The sequence below is a fragment of the Aptenodytes forsteri genome, unplaced genomic scaffold (assembly GCF_000699145.1).
Source record: "Aptenodytes forsteri isolate BGI_AS27 unplaced genomic scaffold, ASM69914v1 Scaffold647, whole genome shotgun sequence".
NCBI classification, from domain to species: Eukaryota; Metazoa; Chordata; class Aves; order Sphenisciformes; family Spheniscidae; genus Aptenodytes; species Aptenodytes forsteri.
The window spans coordinates 106,894-121,088 of record NW_008795889.1 but is presented as its reverse complement, the minus strand read 5'-3'; the positions used below and the strand labels follow the sequence as shown (position 1 = coordinate 121,088).

Sequence of the window (14,195 nt, the reverse complement as noted above, 5' to 3'; positions counted from 1 at the left end):
CCCCCCGGCATGCCAGAGAGCTGCGAGCGGGCGAGCAGGGATGGAGCAGCCGGCAGGGGCCCATGCCATGCCCCTTATGTGCCTCCCGGCAGGGCAGCAACAAGGAGAGCAACAAGCTGGTGCCGAGCACTCTGCTTGCCTGCAGGGCCTGGGCTGGGTCCCTGCTGCTCGTGTGTCTCCTCCTGGACTTACTCTTGCTCTTTGCCTCACGCAGCTGCAGTGCCAGACTGCCCTGGCTTGACACCTCCACGTTCTCCAGCTTCACTGGAGCCTCCGGCTCTGGGCAACGAGAGGGTCAAATGTCACCTCCAGCTGGGGCCAGACCCAAAAGCAGCCCCTTTGGTAGGATCCAGCCTGCCCGCAGCATCAGGGGGCTGGTCAGGCCTGAGGCAGCGGGTCAGCCCTTCCCAGTTGGCACCCCTAGAATTAAGGTGACCACCTTCCTGGAAGGCTGTGGGACACAGAGCCCTGGGGAGGCAGGGGCAGAGCTGAGATAGGCAACGAGCCCAGGGTTGCCGTCAGGTGTGCCAGGCCCCTTCTCCACCCCACAGCGTGGGGTTCCCAGGCCTGGTAGGGTATCTTGGACTGGCACTTGTATTCCTGGTGTTCCAGGGATGGCAAGTGGGGGCTGGTCCTGGGCTAGTGAGGGGCTTCTTGCCCAGGCGCCCTCCTCAAGCGTGAGGCTGTGCTTGGTGGTGGGGGCTCAGGCTGTTGGGCAGGTAGGGGCTGCACTGGAGGGCTGCAGGGTCGCTGCCTGGGCTCCCACTGCTGCTGGCAGCGTAGGCCAGACCGTGCTGCAGCCAGCATCACCTCCCATCACTGAGGGTCCCTCTCTGCACTCCCTGACCAGCCGTGTGTCACCCTTCTCCCTAGGCAGGGGTCTAGCGAGCAGGGCAGATGTTCGTCTGCCCAGGGAGAGGTGAGAGGGCCCTGCCCTCCTCTGCGGCTCTCCCAGCTCTACAGCAGTCTGCCCAGCTGCCACCCTGTCCTGGGGGGAGGCATAGGAGATGGCACTGGGTGACAGGACGGGGCCAGAAAGGCAGCAGAGCACTTACGTGTCTTCACAGTGATGGATTTGCTCAGCGCAGTGCCGAACCTGGCGCTGATCCTTCCTCTGCCATCCACCAGCTCGGTGAACCTGGGACAGGAGAGCCATGAGGGTACAGGGCACTGTAGGTCCCCCCAGGCCACAGCCATCCCATGCGCTAGGGCTGGAGGCAGCTGGATAAAACACTTGCTGGTGGCATCAGGCTCGGTGCGAGTCCCGTGGGCTCAGCTGTGGGCAGGGACCTGCTCACAGGACAAGGGCCTGCCTGGCTCAGGACCCCAGTGGGTGGGCAAGAAGCACAACCCAGCAGGAGCATGGCTTGACCCTGTGTGCATCCGGCCACGAGAGCTAGGAAAAGGGGCTGTGCTCAGCCCAATGCTTGGGCCGAGCGCTAGTGGAAGAGCCAGGAGTGCCAGGGCAGCACCCACCTGGGGGCTGGCGAGAGCTCCTCAACTGTGTCATGATCCGCTAGCAAGCGGAGTTCAGGCAGGAAAGCTGGGGGCAGCCTGTTGCGCAGGACCCGGGGGTGTCCAGCTTGGCTCCACCGTCCCTCCGGAGCTCCATCCCTCTGCACTGCAGACCAAAGGGTTAGGCTTAGCAGGAGGCAGGCCATGAGTCAGAACAGCAACCCAACTCCCAGCCAGTCCCCTCGTCCCCAGGCTGCCATTTAGGGCTGTCTAGGGACACGCGCGCACTCTCCACATGCCTGGTGGAGACCAACCTACAAGCATTGGTCCCCGTGAAGCATCACTGAGTTGTAACTCTGCATCTGCCCTCTGCTAATGGAGGCAGCACCCTGCAACCCCCACCTCCCTTTGCAGGGGACCTACATCCTGTCCCCACAGCCTGCTGCAGGCACCCAGTTCTGGGGCAGCAAGTCCCCACGGGCTCATTACTCTGTTGGTCAACTGGTTTCCTACCCCCTGCTCTACTTCCCCGTTAGCCCATTGCCTCCCTTGTGCTGCAGCAAACTGGCAACGCCCCAGCCCCGGCAAGCCAGGCACTCACAGGTGGTGACATAGAGGTGGATGGGCTCACTGTGCACTTGGCCTTGCTCTGTGTTCTGCACAGCCGTCACGGACAGGCGGTACCGCTGCCCAGGGAGCAGGTCCCGCACCGTGTAGGACACAAGCTTCCCGTTGGGCACATAGCGGCTCTTCACACTCTGAGCGGTGGTGACGTTGATGATGTACCCCTCCACAGCACCGGCAGGCGGCTGCTCCCATGCCATGGACACGGAGGTGGCAGTGACGCGGGAGGCGGTGAGGTTTTGGGGGGGGAGAGGCCCTGGGGCAGGCAGGAGGTGGGGAGAAAAGGGGTCAGCGCTGGTGCCCTTGAATGGCGACCACCTTACCCGCTTACATGCCATCTAATAAGCATGCCAGGGCCCCAGCTTGCCTGGCCATGCCCTGGCCAGCCTTCAGCTCGGCTCCAGCCGTGCAATGCACTGGGAGGAGATACTCAGCACTAGGTCCCTGGCAAGGGGGGCAGAGCCTCACTGTACCCTGGCACACGGGTCTGGCCCTTGCCCTCCAGCTGCCATACAGCAGGGGATGAATCAGGCCTGTGTACAGGCCCCACATGGGCCTGAGCTCATGCTGGTCTTGGGCAGTGAACAACATCGGGCAGGGGAGGATGTGCCGGTGCCTTGCCTGCCCTTCTTGAGGGCTGCCTGCATGCCTCCTACCTGCCATGTTGGCCAGACAGGCTGATGGCTTTCGCACCTTCCCCTCCCTGCAGCTTTCCTGCTGGCCATAAGCTGTGGCTGCCCTGTGCCTGCCAAGCCCCAGGGCCCCTGCAGCAGTGGAGGGTGGCGAAGGCAAGCCCACTCACTCGTCCACACATGGAAGGGGGCTGTGGCCAGACTCTCTGAGGGGTGGTCTTCTGTCCCCAGGCCGCTCAGCGTCGTGACATGGACAATGTACCTCTCTCCTGGCTGCAGGTCCCTGTGGAGGAGGAAGGTAGGGTGGGAAGTGGTAAAGCGGACAGCCTGGGAGGGCCAGCTAGCTTGGTGCCCGCATGCCACCCCACTCACAGGAAGGTGTACTTGGCCACGCTGCTGTTCAGCTCCACGGTGCGGTCTGCCAGGTCCCCTGGCTGGCGGATGGAGACACGCACCCTACTGACAGTGGAGTGCTTGAGCCGGTGGAGAGCCCATTGCACCGTGATGGCGCTGGCCGTCACGTTCATGATCTCAAAGCCTTCCACCGGACGTGGTCCTGGCCGGAGCAAGTGGAGAGGGCTGCGGTCAGCCTCCGGTCATCATGTGTCATTCTGTCCCTTCCCCACACCCCCACAAGGGGTGTCCTGCCTGCCCCTCTGGATTGGCTTCCCCAGCGGGAGCAGCTCAGCACCACCTGCCCTGCCAGACTTGTGCTCTCCCATCCTCACCACCTGTGGACAGGTGGGAGGCGCATCCATCTGCCTGCCCGCAAGGCCTCATGCCATCCACGGCACCCCTAGGGCTGTCCTCCTCTGGCCCCAGCCCCCCCCCACCAGCTCCAAAGGGGTTGCAGTGCCTGGCCCTAAGCTCACTGCATGCCCCAGGCGGCCATCCTGAGCCTGGTTCTTGCTGCCCTCAGCATCTGGCCCTGGCTTGAGGCCTCCCGACATGCCATGGCCAGGGGCACAGACCCCTGCTGTGCCCAGTGCCACGCCTGCCTTCTCCTCCCCTGGGCTTCACTTGGTCTCAGCCCACTGGGGAGGGGATGTGGTCCATGGGCTTTCCTGCCACCATCCCCCTCTCATTAGAGGGCAGCTTTTCTAGGTCTAATCCCCTCTATCCTCAGTTTGCACTTGATTTCTACATCCGCCTGCCCTAGAAAGTGGGACCGCAGCTGCTCTGCCTGCCCATGCCCCTACAGAGGCATCACTGTGCCCCCTTCCCTGCACCCATGGAGCAGAGGTCCCTGCCAGCCTCTGCCCTCTCTGGCACATCCCCGCACCAAGCCCAGTGGGATGGCAGGGCAACTCACCCATGGGGCTCATTGTCAGCAGAGATCACCCAGCCCCGCTGCCCAGCTGGCACAGGGGCTTCTCTAGCTCAGCCAAGCAGCACTGGGGACCTGCGCTACCCTGGGCCCAGTGACAAGGAGTAACTGGTGCGGCAGGTGCAGCCTGGCCCCGATGAATAGGATCCAGGAGCAGTCCCTGCTGCCAGCTGCCTTACCAGCCCCTGAGCAGGGGCCCGGTGAGCTGCGGAGGGTTCAGTCCCCTTTTACTCACAGCAAAGAGAACAGCAATTCTCTGTGCCGAGTGCTTTTCAAAGGCCCCCAGCTGGATTTTAGGATCTGCACCACCAAACCCACCAGGGTTCGGCACAGGCCTGGGCTGCAGCTGGAGCCAGTGGTGGGGAGGAGGCGGCACAAGCCCTTGCACCTGTGGGGACCATGCGTGCTCACGACCGCAATCCCCCCGGGGATGCTACTCACTAGTGCGTGTGGTGAGCATGACGGGCCTGCTGATATCATTCTTGTTGTTCACGTTGCGTTTGACTGAAAAGACAGAAATATTGTAGGCTCTGCCGGAGGCTAGTGCCCGCAATTGGTGGGCAGAACGACTTCGGTCCACAAAATCTGTCCTGCGGTAAGAGCCGTCGAGGGATACGTACGTCACGGCGTAGCCGTCAATGAGTTGCCTGGCGGCTGCGTCCTCAGGTGGGTGCCAAGAAATCAACACACCAGTGTCCTCCACCCTTTCCACCTTTAATGAGGTTGGTGGCAGCAATTCTTCAGGGTGTGGGCAAAAGCAAAGGGGAGAGGTAACGCCATGAATCTTTAGAGAACAGACCCTGGCAGCAAGAGGCAGAGCGGCAGCGATGGAGGATGGGGCCCTTGCTCTCTCCCTCAGCGCACCTGGCAGGGGCCCTGCAGATGCCAGCCACCATTGGCTCGGGGGTCATGGGAGGAGCCAGGGCGTCGGAGCACTCCCAGCCACTGCAACCTGGCAGCACTGGTGGCCGAGCACTTGCGGCCACCTGCCGGGCCTAGGGCACCAGAGAGATGGGGTGAGGGGTCCTGGGGAGGCTGGTGCCGGCAGCGAGAGGCTTCCCTCGGACGCCTTGGCCTCCCCTCCTGAGGGCATCCGAGGGATCGCCATCGCTGCAGGGGGCCAGGGAAACCTGTCCCCAGCGTCCTTGTGCCGAGCCTGACGCCTGTGGCAGCGGCTCAGCACACCACTACCTGCCCGTGGCATCGGTGGGGCCTGGGCTGCCCCCCATGGAGGCACGGCCCCAGCCCTGCCTGCCTCAAGGAGAGCTGCTGATCCCGACGGCGTTGAGCCCCTCGCGGGCAGTGGCCACTGCCGGGCCGGTGTTGAGCCCCACGCCACGTCCTGGTGCCGCTGCTGAGGGCCTTTACCTTTTTCGCAGCTCTTGCCTGTGTAGCTGACTTTGCAGGTGCAGCTGTGGGTGCCATTGCTGGGCAGGCAGTAGCCTCTGCTCCCACAGGGGCTGGAGAAGCATGGGTCGCTGGCTGCAGGAGAGGTGCCAGGCCCAGCGGTGTTAGTGGTGCCAGCTGGCCAAGTGGTCACCCCGTGCTGAGCCGCCCTGCCCACCTCACCTGTCTCGCAGTGGTAGCCGAAGAAACCCTCCGGGCACACGCAGAGGTAGGAGCCCCCGTAGCTCTCGCACTCCCCTCCATTTCGGCAAGGGCCTGACTCACAGGCATCCACTTCTGGAGGTGGGAGGAGGCCAGCGGTGAGTGGGGGCCCCCAGCATGCTGGCAGCCAGCTCCCACAGGCAAGTGACAGCAACAACCCCCCAAAGGGGCAGCAGGATGGATGTGCAGCCCAGGGCTTGGCAGTCAGTCTGGACCCAGAATCCCACCCAAGTACCGCAGCAGCCGCATCCCCTGGCAGAGGATGGATGCCTTCGAAAGGGGATCCATCACCGGTGGACACCTTGTTCTTTGCTCCCTCCCCACTGGAGCAGTTTCAGCTCTGCCCCCGAAACCGCAGGCAAGGAAGCGCAACAGGCAGCAAGAGCCTGAGGTGATGGCTCGGGGTCAAGGTGCCCAAGACGGCGACCAGCTGCCTGGCTCGGTACCAGTCCTGGCCACATCCCAGTGCCCACAGTCCAGCCTCCCACCACCCTGGGAAGGGTGAGTCCCTACCTGTCTCACACTGGGTCCCCACAAAGCCCTCAGGACAGTAGCAAGCAAAGGACCCGAGGAGGTCCCGGCAGGTCCCGCCGTTCTTACAGGGCTCTGACTGACACTCGTCGACATCTGGGGAACAGCAGGAGGAGAGGCGCTGGCTCAGCACAGTGACGGGGCCGGCGGACTCAGAAAAGCAGCGCTTCTCCTGCAGGGCACGGACCCTCCCCATGTTGCTCACTACCCCCAAGCCCACCAGCCAGGAACAGCTCCGCTCCCGAGGCTGTTAGGAGCCCTCTGTCCCCCTGCACAGCGGCTGCGGTGGAAGCTGGGCATGGGGACATGCCCACAGGGACACCTGGGGATGGCTGGCAGTGTGGGGCTGTGCCAAGACGTCCCATAGGATGCCTGCAGCACATCCCCTCCTCTAACGCTCGGCGGGCATCCCACCTTCTCCCACCACCATCCTCTGCCAGGCCCTGGGGAGCTGGGCTAGAGCCACCTGCCACAGAGTCCCACCAGCCCCCATGCTGCCCATCACCCCCTTCAACCAGCACCCACATGCGACCACGACCATGTGCATACATGGGAGCAGGAGCACAGCACAGCCAAGAATGTGCAACCTCAAGCTGCTTTTTCCCCCCACAGTTGGTCAATAGCTTTGGAGCCACGCAGGGCACTTCCCACCCAGATCCCAAGATCTGGGGCTTCTCTGCAGGGGCTTAACACATGTCAGAAGTCATTGCCTTGCCAGTAATGGAGATGCCCATGCAGCATCCATTAGTGGGGGGACACAAGTAGCACACATGCCCCCGCCGCCCTGCCTGCTCCTCTGCCTGACCGGGAGCAGCATCTCCCCACCAGCGCATCCCACAGCTGGCTGGGGGCTCCAGGAGAGGAGCCCTCGCTGTAGGCTGATCTGAGCACACAGGCAGGAGACTGAAGCCAGCCCACACAACTGCAGGCAGCCCGGCTCCTGGCTGTGGGGTTTGCACCTGCTGTCGTTCCCTGGGGGCTGGGGGGCAAGGAAGAGTTTGCTATAGCTGCCTGCAGTGGCCCCAGAGCATAGCCGGCACAGTCTCTTACCCGACTCGCAGTGGTGGCCAGTGTAACCTGGCTCACAAAGGCACAGGAACTCGGCGATGCGGTCCTTGCACTGGCCGCCGTTCAGGCAGGGCTGGGACTGGCACTCATCGATCTCTGCAGGCATTTGGGCAGGGGAGAGACAAGGCGAGAGACATGAGCACCAGGCAGGGGGCAGGGGTCCCCAGGGGACTCTGTCCGTGGACACGGGCAGGGGAGGACTGGAGGACATGTCCTGGGGTCACCAAGCCATGGTTGTGACCACAGCCCACTGGGATGGTGCCCCAGGGCTCAGCTGCTCCCTGGCACTCCTCACCATCACACTCAGGGGGGTCACTCCAGATGCCTGGCAAGCGGCAGACACGGGGGTGGTTGTGCTGACTGAGGGTGTAGCCCAGCTCACACTGGTATTCAGCCAGTGAGCCCACCTTGGTAGAGTTGAAAGAGGCCTGGGCATGCTTAACCTCGCTGGGGACGCCACAGTCAACCTCTGAGGAGAGACGGGGTAGGGGGTGGTGAGTGGGGCCCGCAGAGGCACCCCGAGCCCCTGGCTAGCAGGGGCAGCGTAATGCCCTTACCAGACTGGCAGTGCTTCCCTATGTAGCCCACAGGGCACGTGCAAGCATAGCCCCCGCCAAGGTCCTCGCAGGTAGCACCATTCTCACAGGGGCTGAGGAAGCACGGGGAGGGCACTAGAAGAAGAGCAGAGCAAAGAACAACTGCTGCAGAGCTGGCAGAGCCCAGAAACTAGAGCCATCCCCTTTGCGCCCCTGGCAGCGCTGCCCTGCCCTCTGGCAGGGTGCAAGGAAGAGTCGAAGCACTTCAAATTACAGGGAAGGGGGTTCAAAGTAAGTAGTGAGGCTCATTGCTGCCGCCGTGGCTGTCGACTCCGCCGGCAGCCCCAACACCTCCCCAGGCAGCCCCTGGCACCAGCACGCCCTGCTCACACCTACCAATCTCACAGTGCCGGCCAGCGTAGCCCGGGGGACAGTCGCACTTGTACTTGCCGATGTAGTGGAAGCAGGTGCCCCCATTCTGGCAGGGCCCCGAGGCGCAAGGGTCTGGCTTACCTGGGGGCAGAGGGCAGGTGGGACCTGAGCAGCGAGCAGGACGACTGCCGCCTCTCCTCCCTGGGGGGGGGGCTGGGGGGCCGTACCAATCTCGCAGTGCTTTCCGGTGAAGCGGTAGGGGCAGGTGCAGTGGTACTCGCCATCCGCCTCCCTGCAGGTGCCCCCATTGCGACAGGGCCCCATGCTGCAGAGCCGTGGCTTGGCTGCAGAGAGAGTGCCAAGAGTGGGGGTCACCCACTGCTGCCAGCACCCCGAGAGCCACCGCCTCCTGCCAGCATCCCACCAAACCCCTCGCTTCGGGAAAGCTGAGCGCACCTGGGCCTCACAGCCCTGGGCTCAGCAACACTGAAACAACACCTGTGCAGACACGTGCCGGGGCCTCGGGGGACCACGGGCACATGATGCCAGGGGACTGGTGGCTGCTCCTGAGGCCAGAAGCTCAAGCATGTAAAAAAACTCCAACACTGATGGTGTTGTGCAGGAAACACAACAACTGATCAGCTGCTGTGACTGTCAGGGGCCGTGAAGGGAGCCGTGCAATCCTCCCTCCACCCTGCGCAATGGAATGGGATGGGATAACCTGCACCCCCTTCAAGCTGCAGCTCAGCAAGCAGCTACTCATCTCCCACAAGGGTCCAAGCTCTTCTCCCACCCCCTGCCAGGTCCTGGGGCCAGCAGGGAGCTCTGTGCGGGTACCTTTCTCGCAGTGCTTGCCAAGGAAGCCTCGAGGACACTCGCAGGTGTACGAGTCGTCGTTAACCTCACAGGAGCCCCCATTCAGGCAGGGCTCCGAGTCACAGGGGGATGGCATTGCTGCAAAGCCAAACACAAGGCGTCACCGAGGATGTACGACCAGGGGTGTGAGGGCTGCTCCCCAGCTGATGACGGTATCCCTGCTCACCCTCCCGGCCCCCATTGCATGTCCCTCCCTGGGGCTGGTCCTGCGTCCCTGCAGACAAGACTTACTGTGGTTGGTGCCGTAGTCAGTGTGGCAGACACAGAGGTAGCTCCCACCATACTCCATGCAGTACCCGCTGTCTGGGCACTGCGTGTTCATGTTGCACGGTGTGGTGGTGACTTCTGCAAACACATGGCCAGTGCCGGCCTCTGTCAGCCGGTGGCAGAAGGACACCCAGCTGGCTGCCTGGCCAGAAATGGGGGTCTCCTAACTTTGCAGGGTCTGATGACATGGGAGTGACCCTCTGTACCCCACACCACAGACCGTGCAAACGGCAAGGGCCAGCCTGGATGCCCAGCAAGCTTTGGAGCAGGAGCACACAAAAGTTGCAGTTCCCTCCCCACCCAGGAGAGCTGGGCTGGGGCCAGAGACTGGGAGAGGCATGGCTCAAGGGGGAGTGATGAAGATGGAAGTGTTGCCTCCTCACCAGGGGACAATATTTCTAGGCTCAAATTCAGTGTGTGCCCCTGGTACTGTGCTAGGCTCAGGCATGGGCAGAGTGTCTTCTTGCTTGCCCGCAGCCTGCCTGGCCCAAGCATCCCGGAGAGGGAGCAAACACAGTGAGTGGAAGCCTTCACCTACCGAATTCACAGAGAAGACCAAAAAACCCAGGTGGGCACTGGCAGATAGTGATGTTCCCCTCCAGACAATTGCCCCCGTTGCGACACTCACAGCCCTCCGAGAGCTCTGCAAGAGAGGAGACGGGAGCTTCCCAGGACCCCTCCTGCTTGTGGGGCTGGAACAGCCAAGCAGCCTTGCCAGATGCCACCCACAGGGGGAGCTCAGGTGGGTGGCAGCCACGACCCCCCCCAGGCACACAGGCACAGCCCCCTTCAGCGGGACAGATTCACTGTTCAGTGCAGGAGCCCTGAACGGGCTCTCCAGGGCTGCTGCTTCACCCTCTCAGGAGCACAAGGGCTCCCCTAGAGACGCAACACCCCACCAGAAAGACCCCCCAGTACTCACTGTCTCGACAGTCCTGCCCAGTGTATCCCTCCCGGCATTCGCAGACGTAGCCCTGCTCCGTCTCCAGGCAGCTGCCCGCGTTCTGGCATGGGTGGGAGAGGCAGGCGCCAGGCACACGGGGCCCACCTGCGGGGAAGGTGATGGCTGAGCCAGAGCCATCCCAGCCTGGGGCTGGAAAAACCTCTGTCCCGGGGGAGCCAGGGCAGAGCCAGTCTAGCCCAGCTTCATGCCAGAGAACCCACCGTGGCCAAGCAGCCCTGATGGAAGGGGCTCCCTCCTGGCAGCACAACCCCTCTGCACACCCTGCCCGCCAGCTTTCAGCAGTGCCTATGGCTGATGCAGCCTCTTTTTAGCCATTTGCCCCTTCCTGCCCAGCTCCCCCAAAACTGGCTCCTGTGCTGGGCTGGGCGAGGCACACCTCCACTCACCGTACTGGCAGTTGTTGCCGTAATAACCTGGGGAGCACGTGCAGATGTAGCGGCCGGGACGGATGTAGTTGCACGTCTGCCGGTTCCGGCAGCTCCGGTCCTCGCAGGAAGACAAGTCTGGGGCAGGGAAAACAAGCAAGCGAGTGATGAGCAGAGCCCAGCCCTGGGAGAGGGGCCATGATGGCCATTGGAGCATGTGGGGGAGAGTCCCTGGCCTGGGTCATCCCAGAGCACAGGCAGGAGCAGGCACCTGTCTCGCAGCGCTGTCCAACAAAGGGCTCCAGGCACACACAGGTGTAGTTATCAACCAGGTCGACGCAGTGCCCGCCGTTCAGGCATGGGCTGGACTCGCACTCATTCACCTCTGCAAGGGGAGGCCAGGAGGGGCGGTCAGGCCGCGCGTGGGCACTGCCGGTTCACCCACTGCCTCCCATCCTGGACGATGCTCGGGAGGGGGAAGGCGATGGCTGGGGGCGGGGGGAGGGGGAAATCAGTGCCACCGGCAATGCCAAGCGCTCCCCTCCCAAAACTATGGCCAGGGTGAAGCAGGGTGGGAAGGCAGCTTGCCAAGGCGTGAAGCGACACCATCTCCCCCCTGCGCCTGCTCCTGCCACCCACCTGTCTGGCAGTCTGCCCCCATGTACCCCGGCTGGCACAAGCACGCCGCTGTCCCGTTCGCCACCTGGCACCTCCCGCCGTTCTGGCACACCCTGCTCTCACATGGCGACTCTTCTGCAGTAGGACACCAAAAAAAAAAGAGAGGGGGGGGGGATCAACCCAGGCGCAGGACGGGCACAAGGCATCCTCTGCACACACGGTGATGCTGGGGCTGGGGAGGCAGCACAGCTCGGAGCCACCAAGGCACTCCCTTCGGCAGGAGATGGTGGCCACGTCCCCAGCTGTGGCTCTTCCCAAAACCCTTCCTCGGGCAGCTCAGCCCTTTCATCCCCCTGCACCTCTTGGATGCCAGTGTGCTGCACTGGGTGTTTCTCCCTCCCTCCCTTCCCCAAAAGTCAACTCCCTGCTCGCCTTCTCCACCGGCACGGAGGCTCACTGGGAGCCAAATGCTTTGGCAGCACTTCCACTGGCAGGTGGAGGCCAGCAGCGGGGGAAACCGGCCACTACAGTCCCTGCCAGGGACCAGGAGAGTCCCCACTGGCTTCAAAGGGCTCGGGACCAGAGCATCACCTGCGAAAGCAGGCCTCCAAGACTTCTGTTTAAGCACTAACCACCAGCTTTTCTCACTAAGGGAGCGGCAGCGCTGAACCAAGCCCTTGGCGGAGTGGGCTGCCAGCAGAAGGAAGGGCTTGCGGCCAGAGCGAAGTTTCCTTTGCCTGCACAAGCTGAAATCCAAGCCAGCAGCGCTCGGTACCCGTCACAAATCACTCAAGCCCAACAGCTGCCACAGGAGCCCCGGACTTGAAGAGCCCCCCCAAGAGCGGCAGTGTCCCCCAAGCCTGCGGTCTCTGCTCTTCAAGCACGGCGAAGAGCCAGGCCTGCCACACCAGCAGCCCCGCACTCACCAGTCTCACAGCTGGTGCCTGTGAAGCCCGGTGGGCACCTGCAGCTGAAGCTGCCAGCACCATTGAGGCAGGTGGCTCCGTTCTGACACGGGTGGGAGAGACACTCATCCACATCTGAAACAGAGCCCCGGGTGGGGGCAGGAGGTCAGGGCAGGGACAGGGACAGCCACAGGGACAGAGACTGCCAGCATGCAGCAGTGACGCCGGGAGCAAGACCTGCTCCCTGTGGCAAAGCACCAGGAGCTTGGGGCCGGCACTCACCAACATGGCACCTCTTCCCGGTAAAGCCGGCCAGGCAGGAGCAGGTGTAGGAGGGGTTCCCCGTGATGCAGTCCTCGATACACTTCCCCCCATTCAGGCAGGGCCGCAGCGTCAGGCAGACAGAGGCTGTGGGGACAGTTGGTGACCCCCTGTCAGCCCGCACCCCAGCAGGGCTCACCCGCCGCCTTCCAGCCACACCAGCGCTGGGGTCTGTCCCCGCACCCGCCCGGCTCCCTGGGGTGCTCGGGGAGCCCACGGGGGCCACCTGCCTTACGGCGGGGCAGTTATTCCTCCTGTGCAAGGGGGAGAGGCTGCACGGGGTCAGCCCCACCCACTGGGGAGACATGGACATGCCCTCGCTTATCACCCCGGGCAGAGGGAAAGGGGGACAGGAGAGCCCATGTACAGCAAACCCACCAGTAACGCGAGACACACGCAGATCACGGGTGGGAAAACACGGCTGGGGGGGAGCAGGGACGAGGAACAGGAGGCCAGCGGCTCTGTGGGGGACGTGCAGGACCCCCAGGGTGGGGAGCGTGGCCCAGCCCTGGCGCCCCAGCCCCACAGGGGAGGCTGGCACCCAGCAGCCCTCCACATGGCTCGCCCTGACCTCCTGGGACTTACAGACGTGTGCATCGCCCGAGGGTGCCAGCCCCTTGTGCCCTGCCTGGCAGCAGGCCAGCAGGGTCCCACTTATGCACCATCACCTCCTCCCCAGCCTCCCTCCCTTATCGCTCCCCACAGGCTCTTTTTGTCTCAAAGGTCTTCCTCCCCTCCCATTTGCTCTCCCAGTCCCTTCCCAGCCCCAGGGCATCCATGGATGCTGTCCCCAGCCACGGCAGGTGCTGAGGACAGTCCCCCCATGGCTGCCTCCCCTCCCTCCCCAAGCCCTTCGAGCTGTCTCCTCCACCCCGTGGAGGTGGGGGTTGAGGCAGGGAAAGACAGGGCTGGAGAACAGTGTGGGGTTGGGTTGGGAGTTAAATAAACCTAACTGCTGTCCTCTTACTTGTATTGCTGCAGCCCCCCACTTGCACCTGGGCATCATCGATTCTGAACACCCAGCGCCCGGGGATACCCACATTTGTCGTCATCTCCACGTCAGCGATGTCATCGGTGCGGGATCCGGGGATGTTGAAGTAGCGCTTTCCATCACCAGCGTTAAAACCTGCCTGGGAGGACAAGGGCAGAGGGTAAAATGACATCACTGGTACACGGGGGAAGGCAGCTGGAGCACAAGGGCTCGTCTCTCCTGCCACTCAGTGCTGCCAGTGGCACCACTCAGACCGACTGTCCCCTTCCATGTGCCACCAGCCAGTGCTCAGCCCTGTCCACGCGCCGGGATGACAGCTGACACGACAGGGTGAAGCGGCCACTCTGCCCGCTCGGTCCCTCCCCCCTGGGATTCAAAACCCATCCGCTTCCTCTCCACCTGCAGCATCCTGCCTGCTGCAGGCTGGTGGGCAGGGAGCCAAGCACGGATCAACTGCCGATAAATTCACACCATCTGAACGGGTACTGGGGTTTTTGCGGGTGTGGGTGTTGGCTTTTTTTCCCCCTTAAACACAACAACATACACAAGGATGAAATAAAAACACAAGCAAAAGCTGTGCTGGCTGCAGCAGCTGCTCTTACAAGGCTGAGGTTAGGAAGGAAAAGGGACTATGAGGCAGCAGCCAAGGCAAAGACCTGTGGTTTCGGGATAACAAAGCCCCCTGTATGGTCTCAGCTTTGGGAGCCAGAGCACACATGGCTATTTAAGAAAAAA

At 63.1% G+C, this 14,195-nt stretch overlaps 1 protein-coding gene across 1 annotated transcript in view; it reads right to left on the bottom strand.

The window, feature by feature from the left end:
- Positions 1–14,195, bottom strand: part of SNED1 (sushi, nidogen and EGF like domains 1) — a 29,622-nt gene that overhangs the window by 2,879 nt on the left and 12,548 nt on the right. The window contains exons 5-29 of the mRNA XM_019473373.1: positions 13,437–13,599; positions 12,431–12,556; positions 12,170–12,283; positions 11,265–11,378; positions 10,897–11,010; positions 10,647–10,763; positions 10,219–10,344; positions 9,835–9,939; positions 9,261–9,374; positions 8,991–9,107; positions 8,381–8,497; positions 8,178–8,294; positions 7,803–7,916; positions 7,541–7,714; positions 7,228–7,341; positions 6,160–6,273; positions 5,608–5,721; positions 5,407–5,520; positions 4,480–4,776; positions 3,084–3,267; positions 2,882–2,994; positions 2,057–2,335; positions 1,477–1,621; positions 1,056–1,138; positions 193–279 (exon numbers count right to left, since the gene is read on the bottom strand). Of these exons, the coding sequence (XP_019328918.1) occupies positions 193–279; positions 1,056–1,138; positions 1,477–1,621; positions 2,057–2,335; positions 2,882–2,994; positions 3,084–3,267; positions 4,480–4,776; positions 5,407–5,520; positions 5,608–5,721; positions 6,160–6,273; positions 7,228–7,341; positions 7,541–7,714; positions 7,803–7,916; positions 8,178–8,294; positions 8,381–8,497; positions 8,991–9,107; positions 9,261–9,374; positions 9,835–9,939; positions 10,219–10,344; positions 10,647–10,763; positions 10,897–11,010; positions 11,265–11,378; positions 12,170–12,283; positions 12,431–12,556; positions 13,437–13,599 (3,376 nt within the window). The remainder of the gene's footprint in view (positions 1–192; positions 280–1,055; positions 1,139–1,476; positions 1,622–2,056; positions 2,336–2,881; positions 2,995–3,083; positions 3,268–4,479; positions 4,777–5,406; positions 5,521–5,607; positions 5,722–6,159; positions 6,274–7,227; positions 7,342–7,540; positions 7,715–7,802; positions 7,917–8,177; positions 8,295–8,380; positions 8,498–8,990; positions 9,108–9,260; positions 9,375–9,834; positions 9,940–10,218; positions 10,345–10,646; positions 10,764–10,896; positions 11,011–11,264; positions 11,379–12,169; positions 12,284–12,430; positions 12,557–13,436; positions 13,600–14,195) is intronic.